This window comes from Watersipora subatra, chromosome 4 (genome assembly GCF_963576615.1).
Source record: "Watersipora subatra chromosome 4, tzWatSuba1.1, whole genome shotgun sequence".
NCBI lineage: Eukaryota > Metazoa > Bryozoa > Gymnolaemata > Cheilostomatida > Watersiporidae > Watersipora > Watersipora subatra.
Genome location: NC_088711.1, coordinates 35,083,777 through 35,105,214, shown reverse-complemented (window position 1 = coordinate 35,105,214; position 21,438 = coordinate 35,083,777). Strand labels below are relative to the sequence as shown.

General features: G+C 34.3%; 2 protein-coding genes across 2 annotated transcripts in view; one reads left to right on the top strand and one right to left on the bottom strand.

Moving 5' to 3' along the window:
- Positions 1-290: 290 nt before the first annotated feature.
- On the bottom strand, positions 291-15,066 carry LOC137394744 (eukaryotic translation initiation factor 2D-like). The gene is made up of 8 exons (XM_068081505.1): positions 14,872-15,066; positions 13,584-13,777; positions 11,953-12,036; positions 7,975-8,077; positions 6,564-6,674; positions 3,867-4,012; positions 2,284-2,325; positions 291-881 (listed from the first exon to the last, which is right to left on the bottom strand). Exons 1-7 carry the CDS (start codon positions 14,925-14,927, stop codon positions 2,306-2,308), a joined length of 714 nt encoding a protein of 237 aa, XP_067937606.1. The 5' UTR covers positions 14,928-15,066; the 3' UTR covers positions 291-881; positions 2,284-2,305.
- A 351-nt stretch (positions 15,067-15,417) lies between these two features.
- The window catches only part of LOC137394188 (sperm flagellar protein 2-like), a 56,595-nt gene continuing 50,574 nt past the window's right edge, over positions 15,418-21,438 (top strand). The window contains exons 1-5 of the mRNA XM_068080908.1: positions 15,418-15,475; positions 16,023-16,125; positions 17,559-17,811; positions 19,742-19,959; positions 21,026-21,116. Coding sequence (XP_067937009.1) covers positions 15,418-15,475; positions 16,023-16,125; positions 17,559-17,811; positions 19,742-19,959; positions 21,026-21,116 — 723 coding nt within the window. The remainder of the gene's footprint in view (positions 15,476-16,022; positions 16,126-17,558; positions 17,812-19,741; positions 19,960-21,025; positions 21,117-21,438) is intronic.

Genomic DNA, 21,438 nt, shown 5'->3' with positions numbered 1-21,438 from the left:
ATAACACCTGATACATTTTAATTTATTTAAATGTAAATGTTACTATATATTATTACCAGATATTACTAGATATATTATTTTCCATATGTCTTAGCAAACAGTATAATTTCTAATTGGTCGCACTCTTACGTTCTGAAATATGAAACAGGAAATGTAGCCTACCATATTTTAACCAATTGATTTGAAAAACATGACCAAGATGAAGTCGACACTAAGTTGGCTCACAAAGCAGGAGAAGGGAGGCTAACTAAAGTTGGAGCATGCATTGCAGATTTAAGCGTCACTCTGGGAGTTTATTGTTCAATCGTTAGTGGCCATTGAACCAGTAGCAACAACAGAGAGCACTGAATGAAAGCTCCTTAATCAGTGATATAATAAATATAGTAATATACGTATAAATTAAAGTATTCTTTAAAACATCTCATCTGAAGAGCACTTATCATCCCCTTAAAAACAAATCTATACAATAGAGTAAAGCATTTATATCCAATTATTGCATAGACATAGAGATCTTCTTGTTCAAGTAGAGGTATTAATAGCTTAATAGTTAATAACAGATACATTAATATGAAACTATCAGAAGTGTATCACAGTAAAACGTATAAATCCAAGTCAAGTACATTTGCTGCCGTATGTACGGCAGCCCTTACGCTTATACACTGCTGTTCTATACAATAGTAAGTATGTAATATTTGCATTGAAATGTGGATATACATGTAAATTTGGCAGCTGGAAACAACAACAAAAAATTTCCCTAGCTACTGCGCTAACCAAGCACCCACTCTTTGCGAAGAATGTCTACATCAAACACTATAGTCTCCTTTTATAAAGTTATCCAGGGCTATCAGAATATGTTGCCATCCTTTGAGAAACAATGAAACCTAAAAAATATTTAACAACATTTAAATAAATCTGGTTTTTGAGACTTAGATGATCCTAATAAGCATTTTATTGGATAAGAAATAAATCGAACTGCTTATTGCATGAAGCCTTGTTGAAGCCTGGGAAAAGTTAACCAGACGTGTACCTCTTACAAATTGAGTGCTTGTGGTTATAAAACAGGATATTGACTAAAATATATGAATGTTTGAAAAATAAGAAACTGTTTGGTGTTGTTTCTACTATGAACTAATGTTGATTACAATAAGAACACTTGTGCCTTGAGAGCATGATTTTCTACTCTTGCAAAATTGGCAAGACAACTTCTGCTTAGATGTTAGCTTGGCACTGCAGCTCACAATAGGCACAGAACATGGAGGAGTATAAGCACTAGAGTTGCATCGTAGTTTTACTAATAGATACTAAAATAATTAAAAATGCTAGCAAATTAAAAAGATTAACACATGCAGTGAGCAGAGCAATCTTTCAGCATACTTGTGTCTCCGCTGAGTAGCCTGTAAACTCAGTGATTAATATTATAGTATATATTATATAAGTTGCTGGTAACTTAGAAATTATGTAGACATGTTTATTTACGTGTGTCTTCATTTCTAGGAAATATCAGAAGAATTTACAGATTTTCAACACAAACCAAGTTTAAAAGTAAATTAACACATTTTTTTCCGAATTATGACAGGATATCGTGGCAGAAATGCCATGTGCACAGGAAGGTGCGCACGTTTGTGAACGTATCCATTTTATTATAAAATAATCATTTCTTGTTTTCTTAGCTGATAAAACTCTAAATTAAAAGTTTGAATTATAAAAATAATTAGAATAATAAAATATAATTTGGTAATCTGGCACATATGGGTTTAAAACAGAACTTTCTACAATTCACATTTTGTTTGAGAATACATAGGCAGCTTCTCAAGTTTTAATATCAGCTACCAACTCCAACTTAACTAGAGTTTTTATTGACATTAAAACCAAATTTTACTGGGAGTAGTTGGATAAAAACATTAGAATACTCTCAGTAAAATTACTTGTAAATAAGTGCTTTTTATTTAACTCACATAACTAATAATAAAGATATTTGGAGCTTTTATGTCTTTCAACTGTTTAATATTTTATACCATTATCTGTAGGGTTACAGACAATGTTAGTTTGTAATTTGAAATCTTACTTCTTACATGCACATTTTTTTTAACTTCAGCTCACTTTAAATTTTGTGAACATTATCGCTAAGGTTTTCTATTTTTATGTTTTTGTATAGCTTATGATGATAGGTTTGAGAGCAACATGCTATGGAACAAACTTTAACATAATATCTGATACTGCACGTGTTTTTCCCAAAAGAAGCACTAACCAAAATATGCAAAAACCAAAATATTGAGTTCTTACCTTTTCAGCACTTATCATGTTTCTAAAAAATTCTGTTGGCCACTACAAAAGATAGAAACAACAACTAAATAAAATTATGGCTGGAAGCCATATTTACTGTTTGTCCCAGATTACCCATTGTCTACGAATTATGAGTCATAAATCAGTAGCAACTGTAACAACCTTGATTAAGCCACACCAACCAACAATGACACAATTAGATTCTATTATTGTGTCAACTTCAAGTTTCAAGTTGAGCTATTGTCTAAATTTTTATTTGCAGATTATACTCTCTTGTCAAGAGATAAGACAACTTCATTAATCCAAAGAAAAAGAAACAGATGGTGAGTAAGAACTGATAGATTCTTGATAAAAGCTAAGACTGTGAAATGACAAATAAATTCATTTCATGCGAAATGCTTTGTGTTTTATCAAAATCCACATGACCCTTTTTACTTTATTTTTAAGTTTTTTAAAACAAATATTTTGAATTATATTACTTCATTGCCAATAACTTCACTTCAAATAGAATCTTTTTTTAACTGTGCCATGCAACAATAATAAAAACAAAAAAATCAAAAATCTACAGTTGGCCACTAAAATCAAATGAAAGGATTGGTTTGAAGTATTATTTCTTTTATGCAAATTTTTCTTAACTTCCGCTCACTTTAAATTTTTTGAACAAAATCAGCAAGATTTTCTATTTGCATATTTTATTTTAGCTTATGTTGATAGATTTGAGAGCAATATGTTATGGAACAGAATTAAATATAGCATCTCTAAATGACATTATACAGGCCCAAGATCAGATAGCCATTGATGATTCCATCTACATAATTATTAAAATATTTTATAAAAAATGATAAAAATTTTACATTCTACTTCTTCATTTTTAAAAGCATATTTGTACTATGACCATAACAAACAGTGAACATAATTTACATCAATTGTGTGATCTGAGCTGAAAGTTGCAACTCAACATGAGAACAACATACGCTGCCAGTATTACCCAGAGAGATATCGACTTATGCTTTATGAATTAGACATCCAGTTTGATTTTGAACAGATATTTGTGCTGACGTGTGAAATAAGCTCCAACAGCGTACAAAAATGGTAGATGAATGTAAATAAATAACAAAATTAAAACAAACATAAAATACATATAAATTAAGTAAATATACTGGTAAGTTATATTTAGTGTAAGTTATTTGTATTACTCTATTATTGAACTAGCACATGGCAACATCTATAGTTCTGTTCATGTGTCTCTAACTATAAAAACATTTTCTACTAATTATTATTTGATAAATTTAGTTTTTATATATAAATGGGCTTGTAAATTTTTGAAATACCTTTATGCAATATTTTATATAAGCTGTTGTAATGCCATACGTAACTGTTTGAACTGTTTATCGTTGTTTCCTAAGCTCAGGAATAACTTAAACAAATTACTATGTATTTGTATTAAAATATTTGTTCCAGCATATGACGGTTTTTAATTACTATTGCAAATATTGAGAAGCAAATATTATAAAAAATCATTTTGTTATAATATAACTTTGTTAAAAAGGTTTGATCGTATACTATAATCAATAATGCCTTACAAGTAGTTTTGCCATATGAGCTGCCATCTCTCCTACTTTTGTATGTCTTGCTGCCTTTGATAGTTAACTCTTTTTCTTTCACGTCCTTGAGCGAGGTAGGCAGCCGTGTCATAATCCAAGGTGGCTGACCTTTGCACCCAGCAGCCCTTCAGCAACAATATTGTTTGCTAACAGTAACTTCATTTATAATTGAGGCAGAACATTTTTATAGAAATTCAACCGCATAGAAATTACCTATGAACATTTACTAGGAAGAGACATGTGAAAAACTGAAATGAATTCTTTAAAACACAACAAGGAAAATCTTTGAAACTTTTTAGGATTGTGTATCTAATGTTTCAGAATATGTTACCAACGTATTAGCTAACAGCTAGTGTTTCAGGATATGTTACCAACATATGAGCCAACAGCTAGTGTTTCAGGATATGTTACCAACGTATGAGCCAACAGCTAGTGTTTCAGGATATGTTACCAACATATGAGCTAACAGCTAGGGTTTCAGAATATGTTACCACCATATTAGCTAACAGCTAGTGTTTCAGGATATGTTACCAACATATGAGCCAACAGCTAGTGCTTCAGAATATGTTACCAACATATTAGCTAACAGCTAGTGTTTCAGGATATGTTACCAACATATGAGCCAACAGCTAGTGTTTCAGGATATGTTACCAACATATGAGCTAACAGCTAGGGTTTCAGGATATGTTACCAACATATGAGCTAACAGCTAGTGTTTCAGGATATGTTACCCACATATGAGCTAACAGCTAGTGTTTCAGGATATGTTACCAACATATGAGCCAACAGCTAGTGTTTCAGGATATGTTACCAACATATGAGCCAACAGCTAGTGTTTCATGATACGTTACCAACATATGAGCCAATAGCTAGTGTTTCATGATATGTTACCAGCATATGAGCCAACAGCTAGTGTTTCAGGATATGTTACCAGCATATGAGCTAACAGCTAGTGTTTCAGGATATTTTACCAGCATATGAGCCAACAGCTAGTGTTTCATGATATGTTACCAGCATATGAGCCAACAGCTAGTGTTTCAGGATATGTTACCAACATATGAGCTAACAGCTAGTGTTTCAGGATGTGTTACCAACATATGAGCTAACAGCTAGTGTTTCAGGATATGTTACCAGCATATGAGCCAACAGCTAGTGTTTCAGGATATGTTACCAACATATGAGCTAACAGCTAGTTTTCCAGGATATGTTACCAACATATGAGCTAACAGCTAGTGTTTCAGGATGTGTTACCAACATATGAGATAACAGCTAGTGTTTCAGGATATGTTACCAACATATGAGCCAACAGCTAGTGTTCCAGGATATGTTACCAACATATGAGCTAACAGCTAGTGTTTCAGGATATGTTACCAACATATGAGCTAACAGCTAGTGTTTCAGGATATGTTACCAACATATGAGCTAACAGCTAGTGTTTCAGGATGTGTTACCAACATATGAGCTAACAGCTAGTGTTTCAGGATATTTTACCAGCATATGAGCCAACAGCTAGTGTTTCAGGATATGTTACTAACATATGAGCTAACAGCTAGGGTTTCAGGATATGTTACCAGCATATGAGCCAACAGCTAGTGTTTCAGGATATGTTACCAACATATGAGCTAACAGCTAGTGTTCCGGGATATGTTACCAACATATGAGCTTACAGCTAGTGTTTCAGGATATTTTACCAGCATATGAGCCAACAGCTAGTGTTTCAGGATATGTTACCAACATATGAGCTAACAGCTAGTGTTCCAGGATATGTTATCAACATATGAGCTAACAGCTAGTGTTTCAGGATGTGTTACCAACATATGAGCTAACAGCTAGTGTTTCAGGATATGTTACCAGCATATGAGCTAACAGCTAGTGTTTCAGGATATGTTACCAACATATGAGCCAACAGCTAGTGTTCCAGGATATGTTACCAACATATGAGCTAACAGCTAGTGTTTCAGGATGTGTTACCAACATATGAGCTAACAGCTAGTGTTTCAGGATATGTTACCCACATATGAGCTAACAGCTAGTGTTTCAGAATATGTTACCAACATATGAGCTAACAGCTAGTGTTTCAGGATATGTTACTAACATATGAGCTAACAGCTAGTGTTTCAGGATATGTTACCAACATATGAGCTAACAGCTAGTGTTTCAGGATGTGTTACCAACATATGAGCTAACAGCTAGTGTTTCAGGATATGTTACCCACATATGAGCTAACAGCTAGTGTTTCAGGATATGTTACCAACATATGAGCTAACAGCTAGTGTTTCAGGATATGTTACCAACATATGAGCTAACAGCTAGTGTTTCAGGATATGTTACTAACATATGAGCCTACAGCTAGTGTTTCAGGATATGTTGCCAACATATGAGCCAACAGCTAGTGTTCCAGGATATGTTACCAACATATGAGCTAACAGCTAGTGTTTCAGGATATGTTACCCACATATGTGCTTACAGCTAGTGTTCTAGGATATGCTAGCCACATATGTGCTTACAGCTAGTGTTTTAGGATGTGTTACCAACATGTCGCACAACAGCGAATCCCTTTGAGCTTACTTTGAAAATTGAGATGATCAGTTGAAATTGATTGTCACATGATTTATAAATCCCTTCAAATTGTTTTATATCACTTAAAGATATGTATTTAGATAATTATGCACTCACCATAGGTGATCACCATAGCTATGCATAGTTATAACTGCTGTCCCTTTTGCCACACCTTGTATCATTCTGGATGCTGTCAAACATGCCTGTCCTACAGCTATTGCTGACTTGCTGCAAATGTGAAGACATACCAGTCATATCCCACAGGCTAGGAGATATCAGGTAAAAGCTAAGGCTATAAGAGCTATAAACCAGGAGCTAAGACTATAAGAGCTATAAGATAGGAGCTAAGACTATAAGAGCTATAAGACAGGAGCTGAGGCTATAAGAGCTATAAGACAGGAGCTAATGCTATAAGAGCTATAAGACAGGAGCTAAGGCTATAGAAGCTATAAGATAGGAGCTAAGGCTATAAAAGCTATAAGATAGGAGCTAAGACTATAAGAGCTATAAGACAGGAGCTAAGGCTATAGGAGCTATAAGACAGGAGCTAAGGCTATAGAAGCTATAAGACAGGAGCTAAGACTATAAGAGCTAGAAGACAGGAGCTAAGACTATAGAAGCTATAAGACAGGAGCTAAGGCTATAATATATATAAGACAGGAGCTAAGACTATAAGACTGGAGCTAAGGCTATAAGAGCAGTAGGCTGATAAAACCAAGTCAGTTGCATAATTGGAGAGTTTTCTATATAATTGACATACTACGGTTTATGTATACTGGGCTTTATAGGCACACATGATGATCTCTCACAGCACACCTAATAATTGTGCACATAGTTATTACACCTGATGATCTCTCACGACACCTGAGACTGTCAGAGTACTAGTAATAAATATAGAAATCCGTTACTTTTATCTTCATTCTCTATAGTGTGTCATAACGGTCAGCGCTAAACTGTAAAGGCGGCTGCCCGATTGTCTGTCTTCTATGAGGCAACATTTGCTTATCTTGATTTCGACTCTCGAGCTATCTGAGAATACGTTAAGGTGTCAGTATAGCCAAATACCTATTTCGGCTCAAAAAGGACATAGAGAGCTAAAATTTTGCACGCTGTTTGAAAGACGGGTACCTACTAGCCACAAAAGAATTATTGTTTGATGCAGCAGTTTTAGAGATAATTATGGCCATTTATAAATTTTTTTAGAGCTTCACAAACTTGGATTTTGTGAATCGACTGCTAACAGAGATCATATTCGAAACTTACGAGATTGCAAGCGACGACATCAACAGATTTGGCATGTCTTTCCTTCCGGACTGTTCTAATTGCACAAGATCTAAGTTGGTGGCTTTGATTTAGCAGACTAGGGTTGTAACTGAAGCCTCCATCTATCACCATGTGATGTGTTTCAATGTCTCAGCAAACCGCAATGATTATTAAATGTAAACTTTTAGGTGGTAAAACTTTCACTCCTAACCATGATTAGGAGTGATGCTGCCGACATGCTACTAACAAAGTCAGCTTCCCTTACTTGGTTTCAGGTGAAGCTATGCAACAGGAGCGGCCGGGCTGTATATATTGGCACATCTTTTGTTGCTCGTCACTTGAGAAATGTAAGGACTGCAGTGGAAGGTCTATAAAGGAAAAGTTACCTAACCGATTATTTATTACCCGAAGCTAATAGTTTTAGAATTGACAGTAATGAGAAATTTGGCAACCTTATGGAAATAACATAATTTGACCAAGGTCCCGAGTGGAGGATAATGCTTGTAACACACCCTATCTAAGACTGAAATATACATTGCCAGCTTAATATCATTGAACATAAAACTTGCCAATGTTGCAAGGAGTATTATGGTTAGGTCAGATGATTTCAACTAACTTCAAACTTAAAAGCTGGGGGATTAAAAAAGTGACTACGTTTTATTGCTTTTACAGCCTGTTTAATTCTGGTGTACGTGATTAGATAAAACCATTGGCCAGGGTAACTTCTGTGAACCAAAGCGTGCAGCAAGTTGTGCTCTTGGTGGGAAAACTCTTTTCAAGCTGCATGGCTGAAGCCTATACAGTTGGTTATAGGCTTTGAGGGTAGAGCTCATAGGCAATAGTGTAGACTGGGTTCCAAAGTAGAGCCAGCTCTACATAAGCTATTGACAGGACAAGCGAGGTAGGGGTAAAAAATAAAATATGATAGAATGAAAGTTTAAATAAGTTAAAATTGGAAGTATAAAAAGAAAACATACAGGAAGTTTACGGGTATCAAGATACACAAAAACGTATTTAAAATGAACCTTTGCAACAGGGCGGATTGAAGCAAACAAATATAAATAATGATAGTATTAACAACAATAATAATAACAATAAGAATAACATCAATAACAATAAGAAGCAGTGAAATATCAAAGTTCAGCAAAGGAACTGAAAAAACTAAAGAAAATTGGTATATGTAGCGCCTTATAGTGATAGGAGCACTGAGGGCTACAGGAAGATGTGATGATCAACTATTGGAATGGCTAAACCGGAAGGAAAAGATCTAGCAAATACAATTTGTAGCATTTAAAAAAAATTCTGAAACTTTCTGGATAGTTGGTATGACATTTCTAGCCCAACCAAAATCATCCAAGCTGTGCAAACAGCCAATAATAGCAGCAGTAATGAGAAGACCAGCCTTATTGGTGCAGAATAAAGGAATCGCAGTGGCTGGTGGAAAGATGAAAGGGAAGGAAAATGAAAAGGTAAAAGTCCGAAGTCTGTAAAAGTTACAGACCAAAGTCTGTAAAAGAAATAAGGAAACTATGGAGTGTATTGATGTAATAATAGCCATTGCGATTCAAGCACTGGGAGTGGTGAGAAATCTACAAAAAATTTAGGAAAGTTGAACATCTGAAAAAAGAGACAGAGTACAATTTTCTGTGCTATTGGGGTCTGTGAGAAATCCTGAGAAAATGCTGGATACATGATATGAGGGAACCTTACAGGGTACCACTTGAAAAACTAAGAAAGATCCACATTTAAAGTGATAATAAGAATTATATCTCGCAGCAAGCAATCAGTTTTCAGAGTAATTCTAAAAGAAACACTTTCCCGAGGTCTCATTGGATTTCATAAGATATACCATGATTCATTTATCTATTGCATTCTTATCTATAAACTATTTAAGCTGATATAAAGGACATGGTTGACGACTTAAGTCCTGTTTTTTAAAAATAAAAACTGGGCGCAAGTATAGCTACTGACTAACATGGAACCAAACCTGTACATAGTTCTCCGGTTGAAACATCTCCAGAAATTTAAGTGTGGAAAACTTTCATGCATTTTTTTTAATTTTATAGAGATGTTTAGGTATACCAGACAAGAGAATCTATAGTGAGAGTGTTAAAATACTTGACTTTTTATGGCAAGCTATAAAGTATGCAATATTTCCATCCTGGTGTACAATAGTGAAATTGGCTCACAGATAATTACACATTAGCAGAGTTTAAAACAATTAAAAGTCTAGCGCCCAAACCAATTGTGGCATATTTCACTTAAGGAATAATCTGGACTATACATCAAAAGCCTTTAGTGCCCTCGACCATAAAGCTTAACAGATAAACCGAGTCTCATCCTGTGTAGACTTGACTAAGCTAATCCTAATGACTTCCAGAATTAGAAATGTTACCAGCCGATGACCTCGAGCGAACATTTAGCGAGATTAGTAAAGAGTCTCTGATTCATTTTATGCTGAGCTGAAACCTGCCTGGTTTCATCCCACCCATATATTCCCTACAAGTTTAAATTTTCAAGTACCAGCTATCTATGGCGTGATGATTCGATTTGGAACTTGAAAAAAGATTCACTCAACAATTATATTGCTAATTTTTTTAATTTTTTGTTAAAAGAGATAAAATGTATACATAAACTCGGTCGTTTTAAGTCCTCCTCGTATACCCTTGTTGTTTTTGCATTTATACACCACATGGCACTGCTTTCTTATTTATTGTTGATTTCATTTTTTTGTTGCACCAAATATAAAACATTTTTCCATAAGAAACATTATAGACTGTAAGATTGTAGAATAAATATTCTATAATCTAGCAGTCCATAATATTTTTTATGAAAAAAATGTGTTACATATATATGTAATACATATATATGTTTATATGTATATATGTATATATGTATATATATATATATATATATATATATATATATATATATATATATATACATGTAAATATGTTTATATGTATATATATTAGAGGTGGAACGAGACACGAGACGTCTCGAGTATCGACCTGTCTCGTCTCGTATCGGTCTCGTCTCGACTTAACTATTGCCAAACTCGAGACAGGAAATAGAACTAAAGCGCCTGCGCACGGTTGTTAAAACATGGCTTCTTGCGGTAGCAACAACTCCATATATTGTAATGGATTGCGGGCAACTGCCTCTAAAGTTATACCCGGTCCGTTCCTACCTGTTGCTACTGATTATGTTGGCCACTGAGTCTAATCATGTAGTCCGGACAACAGCCCTGTTATTTTTTAGTTCGGTTCTGTGTCCTTAAAACAGATACCGGGTCGTATCTAATTACTCTTCGGATAATCCAATTTAATAAATTAGACTTTTGCGGGTAAAATGTCTGTATTTTATCGTATCGTGTCTAAACACCAACTGCCCTTCATGAAATTCGGGCCTCTCTTACGTATATACTACCAATCGCGGGTAAAACTTGCCCGGACACAGAGAAACGAACGAAAGGCCGTGTCGACCATAGTCCGTGTTCGGTTAACAATGACGTTTTATAAGCTCGATATAAGAATATACATGTGCATGTATACAGTAATTAATATAATTTCATTAGTACAATTTAAATATAATTCACATACTACAGCTAATACACAAACAAAACTTAACATTAATGAAAAGATAAGAATGAAAGTGTTATCGTGTGTTCTTTTAGTTGCGGTATTTCTTTGTAGAGCGACGGCTATCGGTTTCATTACACATTACATGTACTGAGAAGAACATTCAAGTAAGAACTATTCAATAGATGGTAAAAATATACATGTATAAAGCAATATGTTTATAATAATTATGATCAATCAAGCTCAAAATTCTTAGAATATATAACTTCGGTATTTTAGAGCTGTTTGTGTCACTTTTGTTTACAAAAACTACATGCATATCACTATTAAAATGTTGTATTTAAATCGTTTACACCAGGTGAAAATTCAATTTAAAAAGAGTTTTGTTAATTTCATATATACCAAGTAGCTAGTACTTGTGTAGTGAAATCATCACCAAATGCTCATTATTTTACTGTCTCGTGTCTCGAGTCTCGAATTTTTACAAGACAGTGTCTCGAGTCTCGTCTCGAGCTTAAAAAACCTGTCTCGTTCCACCCCTAATATATATACATATAAAATTATATGTATATATAATTTATTCGTAGTCCATAATAAGTACATGTAATATACATGTATATATGTATATATATATGAGACAACATTATTTAGCATCGACATACCTCCTCCTCTCATTAGGTCGGAAGCTCTCGCTGACCAGGTAGTGACTATGGTCATGTTATTTGAGAATCTCCACGCTGTATACACTATAAAGAACCAAAGTAGTTTTTGTTTCAACATCGGCTTTCATGAAACCAATGATGCGTAAGCTGACAAAAGGCTGCAAACATAGTGGCTCAACTGATAACTCCCCAATGTTACTTGCATATTTCTTTAAGCAGGAAGTATATCATTAGCATGAGAGGTTGACAAGATAACAATGATAGATGACCCCTGGTCTAAAGGTGATCTGGGTTTATTTTGCAAGATATGCCAACTGTAGTCTTTTAGGAACTTCCTTGTTCATCTACAGCGCTTTCACTTGCAATAAATGAACAGATTTTAGTAGCAAACGTTATTCAACTATTTGGCTTTGAGATTAATGATTAAATTAGTTTTCAAGATATGATCCATCTGTAAAACAGTAAAAAATAGAAAAACAATCTTTAAAACTAGAGAGATTCTATAAGAGGATAGGACTTAGTACGATGAAAAAGTAAAGTGGATCTTTTGGCCCTACTTTGTGTCTCTGAAGTTGTTAGTGGCATATAACATCTTACCTGACCACAGCGAATGACATACCCCTGTTAGCAGTACTAAAAGTGTTATGTCATGATTAATAAAAATAATATTGTTAATATTTTATACCGTATAAATATTTACAATATCAACATTATTAATATTTTATATAAATTAATAAAAACAGACAAATGTATCTACTGTTTTTACATGGTACACTTACGGATAAGCCAAGTTGGAGCAAAAAATTTGTACTGGAGCAAAACACATCTGGCTTGCCTTTAAGTGGTGGGCACTACCACAAGGCAGCTCAACGTGAGATAAAATAAGGCTATTACATCGTCTACCCTGCCATTTCCAGCATTAAATATTGACTTTTAGCTTACCAAACCAAAGTAACCGGTTTCACTCAGTATAACGGAAATAGAACAGCTCGGGTGCAGCTTTAATAAATATGAACCTGGATAATATCCCGTTTCTCATTGCCAAACCATGACAACTTGAACAACCATCTTTTTTAATGTCTTATTGCTAACAAAGCATGAGTTTGAACGCTTCTTTATTAGTGCAAAAAAAACATAGATAAACATTATCATATGGTTAAACTAAAGATTTTGCAGTTGGGAAAACTCATAACATAATATAATTGTATAATTGTAAGTTAGTTTACAATGTTTCTACTAACTTGTAGATGCATTTTATTTCTGTATTTTATTATTTTTTAGCTAAATTAATCATTTTTATATAGTTCTTGGTGATAAAACATTTTTTTAAACAAATAGGTAAGTTTTCATAAATGTGTTTACCTGTTGGGTAGACTATACCATTGTGTTTACCTGTCGGGTAGACTATACCATTGTGTTTACCTGTTGGGTAGACTATACCATTGTGTTTACCTGTCGGGTAAACTATACCATTGTGTTTACCTGTCGGGTAGACTATACCATTGTGTTTACCTGTCGGGTAGACTATACCATTGTGTTTACCTGTCGGGTAGACTATCCATTGTGTTTACCTGTCGGGTAGACTATACCATTGTGTTTACCTGTTGGGTAGACTATACCATTGTGTTTACCTGTTGGGTAGACTATACCATTGTGTTCAAATACGATTGGCTGCAACTGATGGAAGTAAACATTGACATATTCTCGCCCGCTGCCGACAGCAACTCTGTACAATAGGATTTCAGCTCTAGAAGGAATAAGGCTTTTTAGCATGTCTGTAGTGGTGAGAGGCCATTGCCGCTGTAAGTCCCCTCTCAACCTTTTCCTGTCAAGTCCAACACTTTCAATTAGGTGAGCGAGTGTGTTGCTATTGCTTTCTTGGAAATATGAAATTGTAGTTTTTTAGTTTTGGTTCAATCGCCAAAAAGTTGTAGTTAAACAACATTCACATTTCCAGAAAATAATTTGAAAGAATTTATTTCTTTTAAAGAGCACTTTTATAAGAACTAATAAAATAAATTACTACAAACTTTTACTCAGCTGGTAAGTATTTGCAGTGGTAAATCAGACTCAAAGGACTGATGAGTTGTAATTTCGCGAATATGAATAGTGAGTCAGTCAGTTCTCATGTTTATCGTTTGTATATAATGTTTGTTGAGCGGCACGAACGAACACCTCTGCACAGTAAGCTATGATAGAGTCAGCTAAACTGTTCAACTCTAAAAAGATCTGCCTGGATTTATATAGACATTCATCATGTGACAACAGATGTTCCATAGGAAGTTGCGCATCGCTTAGTAAAATGGTTGAGCAACATTTTACGGTGTCCGTTGAACAGTTTTTTGTAAATACTCCAGAGATTTTAATGATACAAGGAATGAACTTAAGGCATTATTGATAGAGATCTGCAATTCATGTATGGGCAACTTTTAGCATGACTGAGCTATGAATCACAGATAAGCTATAGGTTTTATGCGCAAGTCCCAATTCCAAGCTATCCTAGCAAACTAGAATGTATGCTTTTCCTTTACAACCATCGAATAAACACAGAAAACATAGAAATAGGAGACAGAAATATGATTTTTGGGACTGATGTTTCTAAACACTTATATTGAATGTTTACTATCTATAGCTATATGCTATATCTATATACTGGGGTCTGTATTCATAATGGATAGATATTAGTAGTAATAGTAACTAGTAATAGTGAATGAATAGAATAAACGGCTACCAACTGAAAACAGAAATTATGTTTATACAGGAAATTTGTAAAGCCATTACCAATTTTTCTCAGATAGCATACCAAGTGAGAACAAATCAGTTAATTTTTAGTAAGATGATATAATGATACCAATAATAGTATTAAAACATATACAGCACTTTGATCAAAGATAGCTTGACCAGAAGAACATCGCTTACCGATCACTTCCTTTCAATATCACCTCAGACTTGACTCGCAGCGGTTGTTGAAACATTTTATACTCAAAGAGCTTAAGATGTTTACAGACCAACTTGGCTATGACCGTTGAGACTGAACTTACTACAAAATAGTTTGATTAAATTTAGATATCTTGTGAAACAATTTTTAAAGTTTTACAACGTTAATCATCCTTGTGAACGATCTTGAGCTAAACAGAATCAGAGACACTTTTTATTAAAAATAACGAGTTGCGATAATTATTCGAATCACGCAACGACAGCCAAGGCAGTGATTACCTACGCACGTGCTCAGTAGGCGTGTTTGTTTGTACTAAGAAAATAAGTTAACCAATAGAAATAACGTTAATGAAACGTTATAAGTGGCGATACACCCAATCATGTGAAAGGTCTTTTTATTAGCGCGGTTTCTATAACGACTGGGCCATATTGGATTTCCTGTTGGTTGTATATCGGTCTGGCATTGCGTAAAAAATGCAGTAAATCAAACGGCGGTTGTTCAGAGTGGTGCAAAGCTTGTTTTCTACAATGACTGACATACTGATAAACTGGTTAAATAAAGAAGTAAAGCTGTCGAAAAAAGTCGGTTAGTGTTAAACTTAGTGTGACCATATTTAGTAATCCAGTATTTTGTTGAAAGTGAATGGCCATCGGGTTTTACTTCGGGATTTTCATTTAGAACATTAGAACAACCTTACTGTGTAGCTCAAATAATTGATTTCAGTTTTTAAAAACTCATTTTCTTTTTAAAGATCTATATTTTAGCAGTAGAAACTGTTGCAGATTGGGTAGGTCCTTCTGGTCCTTCAATAATCAAAAGCTACTAAAATTTTATTTTTCAACTCTGTTCGCTGTCCCGGTGAATAGTAAATGATACATCGGTGGCGTTTTTAAGGCTAGGCAGTGACTTTCATATTTTATTTTGTATGTAATGTCGAAAGCTACTAGCATGGCTTATATCTGCCTAATAATTAACAATAGCGTTATTAATTTTCATAACATTGTACACTGTTGCCTTGTAACAATATGTATGTCTGCTATAAAAATTAATATACGGCATTAATCATACATGTTTAGAGATGCCCACCAATTCTACATTGGCACATTCTGCTCACGGAAGTTATTATTTGTAGACAGGCACAGCTTTTCTGGTGATTTTGCCAATGGATATCTTATTGGAGAAGTGCTTCACAATTATTCCCTTCAAGATGACTTTGACCAGTTCTCTCAAAACAGGTAATTACATTTAGGAATTATTGTATGTAATTATATACATGTGGTATTGATGCCATAGTATGCCATCTTACAGTGCCTAGCGTTGCGTGTTCGCAGCTCGAGTTGTACAACTCGAGTTGCCGTGTTGTACAACTCGGCCTGGGTTTTTGATGAACTCGAGTTGTGTTACGCAAAACTAACACAGGTTTGTAGAAAAGCAAAGTGAGTAATTGGGGTGTCTCATTTACAGAACATTTACAGAAATTTAATAATAATAGTTTAACTCGAGTTGTACAACTCGAGTTACACAACTCGAGTTGTACAACTCGAGTTGCAAACTCGGCACACTATAATTCGCCATTAGCTCTAGTTTTACAGTACATACATATATAGTTTAATTTCTATTAGCTAACGGGTGCCTATTGATGTACCATTGTTAATATAACCAGATCTACGGTTATGCTACCGTAATACCGATATATTGCACCTTACTTTTACAAAGTCGTGTTGCGTGTTCACAACTCGAGTTGTGCAACTCGAGTTGTGAACACGCAACGCGAGGCACTGTAAAGCGCCTTAGCCCTAGCGTAAGTGTGCATACCAAAAAATAGTTCTCAAGAGTTAGTCTGTGTATAAAAAGTGATTGTCATCTTATACAGTGTCATGAAAAATTGAAAAATCTTTCAATTATACATTGTTTAGGCTTAAAAAACCTTAGATGACAAGAGAGGGTGTCTTTGATAAATCATTAAACATAAATTACTGAAATTTGAGTTCAATGAATCGCTGATTATTCTATTAAAGTGAGTATTTGAATTATTAAACGTAGAATCACACAGTTTCAGAATATCGAAATGCTGTATAGGGTCGTCATGTTTAAACCTGAAAAAATTACTTTACAAGTATTTACATTCATCCTTCCAATCTACTACATCCACCATCATATGTTTCAGTTTATGAACTTTTGTGACTACAACTTTCATTTCACTATTCCGACTTCTCCACAATACTATTAGATTACCTACTTTTAAAATACTTTTGTTCAACTCACTCAATAATTCCTGATTTGTGTCTCTAATTTTTCTTTTGTCATGCAATGAAATACATCGTTTTATTGATGATTACCAATGCCAATAAAATATTATACATACATCAGCCGGTCGTTGACATTTAGTTGACCTTAACTGTCATGTTCTGATGACTTGATGTTGACATTTAGTTGACCTTAACTGTCATGTTCTGATGACTTGATGTTGACATTTAGTTGACCTTAACTGTCATGTTCTGATGACTTGATGTTGACATTTAGTTGACCTAAACTGTCATGTTTTGATGACTTGATGCTACTATCTATAGATGACATGTCACTCAACTCTCAACAATAAGAATTGTGTAAAAATTATAATTTTTATTATTTGCACAAATCGACTGCCATCTTATTTCACCTCTTTTAGAACAAGCGAGTCTAAACTCAACAACTTTACACGAATTGAACCGATTCTCAATCTTTTGGGAATCCCTTTCGACAGCGCTGCCGCTCGTTCAATCATGACCGAACGGCATGGAGAGGCAACTAAGCTCATGTACCAGTTGTTCATAGCGCTGAACAAGAAACAGAAGGCGGGGCTAACAGGGACTGCTATGGAGACCATGAGACCAGCAGCTCCGGCTAAACTCGACTACATGAAAAGCCTTATATACAAAGAGGTTAGTTATTTACTGTTGAGGCAGCATATCGGACTAATGTTTTAATTAGATTTCTAGATTATGTTGAAAGTATTTCACAATAATATGAAGTTATGAAATGTAATTCATCAGATATAATATGTGTAGTTAATTGTAGGATCTTGTTGTTGGTTGTATGTTAGCCATACCCTCAAAAAACCAGAAAAGTTAGATATCAAAAGATGGTGAACATATACAATGAGTTTAGGTGAAAATGTTGATAGCTTGAGAGTATATAACTAGTCTATATATGAAGTTAGCTGTATTTTGTACATAAAGAATATGAAATTGTTTTGCAGATGGGATCACATCAATTTCTAGTAAATGTTTATCAAAAAGATTACTCGTCTTTCTATCATTTGAGATTTTATTGGTTCTTTGAGGTGATCTGAATGCCTGGATGTTTCAAGATTAAAAATGACAAAACTTGGTTGCACTGAAAATACTCAGAAAAACATGTGCCCAAAAATTACGCCAATAATTGCACTTTCTGTTTTATGTGATAAATATAGTTTCTTTAGCATCAGGTCCTCATATGTTTACGCAGCATTTAAAGGAAAACATTGAGACCGATTTTAACCAACCTTTCAAAATGTGTACAGTATTATAGCAAGGTATCCGAGTCTATATTTAAAGTTATATTCCAACATTCACAAAATACAAAATAAAATATCTATCAGTAGGGACGTGTAGCACTGCAGCTTGCGCGCAATAGCAGATGTTAATAACGAGATGGACAAAAAGGAATCATGGCTATTGATGTCATTTTTGGAAAAGTCTGGGCGCATCGTTTTCTTCTGAGCATTTTAGCTGCGATCAAGTTTTTTGTAGATTCTGATCTTGAAACATACTGCAGTCAAATCACCTGAAACAACAAGCTAAATCTCAAATGATAGAAAAATTTATTTATATTTTTTATACTTTCTAATAAAATATACTACAATTTTTTGATGTGATCACATCTTTAAATAATACTTATCTTGTTCCTTTGTCAAATTAGATGCAGTTTCATGAAATAATTTGTATTCCGCTGTTTGAGTGATACAAGTAAATGGAGAAAACTTTATATAGTTGAGTTTCCTTAAAAACCGTCTACATTCTTTATTAGCTCATAAGTAGCCAATAAGTGGATAGACTGATATGTCTATTTTAATATTTCACTCTAAGTCTAAGGGAACTTTGATTATGAACTTTTATGAATTGATTATGAATTATATTGAACTATTTGATTAATCATGCTTAATTAATTGATCATTAATTAACAAGCCACATGCAAGTGGGTTTAACATAGGAGTTGTCTTATATTGAAGAAGTAATAGCTCTCGTTCACAACTTTACTTGTTGCAAGCAATGTGACTGGGCGATAAGCATGAGCTTTTATTATCAAACCTCTATAAGCACGAAAAGGCAGACAACAATTAAGTACAGTTTAATTCAATCAAGTGTAATGTTGAAGTGAATTAACATTAATAAGTACCCAAACGTGGTTGATAATGAAACAGTGTTAGTTTGCTTTTGTTCTTTTCATTGTGTTCAGTTATCTGTGAGTTAAACTCATTGCTGATATATCGCTGCTACAGAAATAATGCTAAGAAATAAGAAAAATCCCCATTTAAAGTGATAATAAGAATAATATCTTGCAGCAAGCAATCAGTTTTCAGAGTAATTCTAAAAGAAACACTTTCCCGAGGTCTCATTGGATTTCATAAGATATACCATGATTCATTTATCTATTGCATTCTTATCTATAAACTATTTAAGCTGATATAAAGGACATGGTTGGCGACTGAAGTCCTGTTTTCTAAAAATAAAAACTGAGGGCAGGTATAGCTACTGACTAACTTGGAACCTAACCTGTACATATGTGCAAATATAGCTATTGCCTAACTTGGAACCCAACTCGTGTTTACAGAGGCTGAAACATCTGACACCGAGACAGGCGGATTTAAACCTAGATGCCCTTCAGAATGAGTTTCAACAAAAAGCTGTCAAGTTGGAGAAGACCGCTTTTCGGCTGAAAATGGAGGAAGAGGAGAGAATCAACGATGAAGTGCAGCGTAGACGTCTCGACCTCATGGAGAAGCGCCGACAAGTGCAAGCTCAAATGGCTGAGCGAATCGCCAAAATACAGTAATAATAAATCAACATGTTTTTATGGTGTTTATTTGTTGCATTTGTAATCCTAAATTACATGTAAACTTTAGTATAGAACATCTTAATTTCTGTCTGTGATTGCTAATACAGTTTTTGATGATATTTTACAGTATTTTGAAGTTTGCATTGGGTGTTTAAATCACATCTGCAGCACGTAAATTCTAGTACACTGAGTTTCATACCAGCGTTAAACCTTAGATTTCTTAGACGTGAATAAATTGAAAATCTCAAACGCTTTCCAAAAAGGCTAGTCACACGCTGAGAAGGCTTGTGATCATAGCACTAATAATAACTGATAGTGATTATATGGCGGCGTTGATTGGTTCTGATAATGCTGCTGAGTCAGCCACTACTCACTTTCTATAGCGTAGTTAGTGCTTTGATCAGGAGCTTTTAGATGCCTGAGAGGGAGTTAAACTTAGTTCTACACACTATTGCTCATGTTGTCAAGTTGAAGTAATCAAGTAAGAACAACTCCTCAAATGCATTTAACTGTCTTAGAATACATTGATAAGCCTGTCTCAAAATAAGTGAATTGGGAAAATATATTTTGTTCAAAACACTACATAATGGATACATCTGGTATGCTATAGTTAGCCAACCCTTGCCGTAAAATAATGTGATGTCAGGTAGCCTGAGAAATGGTAGTTTGTTCAGTTGAATCTACTACGTTTTTATTGGTTACAGTGTCATGATAAAAAGTAGGCTTAGCGTGTCTATAAAGACATTACTCTTATAGCTGTCATCTTCTCTTATAGCTGCTATATTTTTTGTAGCTGTCATATTCTTTTGTAGCTGTCATATTCTCAAGTAGCTGTCATCTTATCTTGTAGCTGTCATAGCCTCATGTAGCTGTCATATTCTCATGTAGCTGTCATATTCTCATATAGCTGTCATATTCTCATGTAGCTGTCATATTCTCCTGTAGCTGTCATATGCTCATGTAGCTGTCATATTCTATTGTAGCTGTAATCTTCTCTTGTGGCAGTCATATTCTCTTTTAACTGTCATATTCTCATGTAGTTGTCATATTCTATTGTAGCGCTGCTAAAATAGAGATTCCAGTTCCACCAGCGAGGACTCTTCAGTTGCTTGATGAAAGAAAGCAAAACAGGAAGTTGAATGAAATAACAGTAAGTTGAACTATTGAAAAATATTTGCCAGTTAGCTATTTGTCAGTTGTTAGTTAACTATTCGTCAGTTGTTAGTTAACTATTCATCAGTTGTAAGTTAACTATTCATCAGTTGTTAGTTAACTATTCATCAGTTGTTAGTTAACTATTCATCAGTTGTAAGTTAACTATTCATCAGTTGTTAGTTAACTATTCATCAGTTGTTAGTTAACTATTTATCAGTGGTTAGTTAACTATTCATCAGTTGTAAGTTAACTATTCATCAGTTGTTAGTTAACTATTCATCAATTGTTAGTTAACTATTCATCAGTTGTTAGTTAAC

Coding starts and splice junctions, on each gene's coding strand:
- LOC137394744 (XM_068081505.1), bottom strand. CDS start 14,927: ATGTTTCAACAACCGCTGCGAGTCAAGTCTGAGGTGATATTGAAAGGA. Junction 13,778..14,871: donor ATATTGAAAGGAAGTGATCG/GTAAGCGATGTT, acceptor TGGACTTGACAG/GAAAAGGTTGAGAGGGGACT. Junction 6,675..7,974: donor ATAGCTTCACCTGAAACCAA/GTAAGGGAAGCT, acceptor TCACATTTGCAG/CAAGTCAGCAATAGCTGTAG.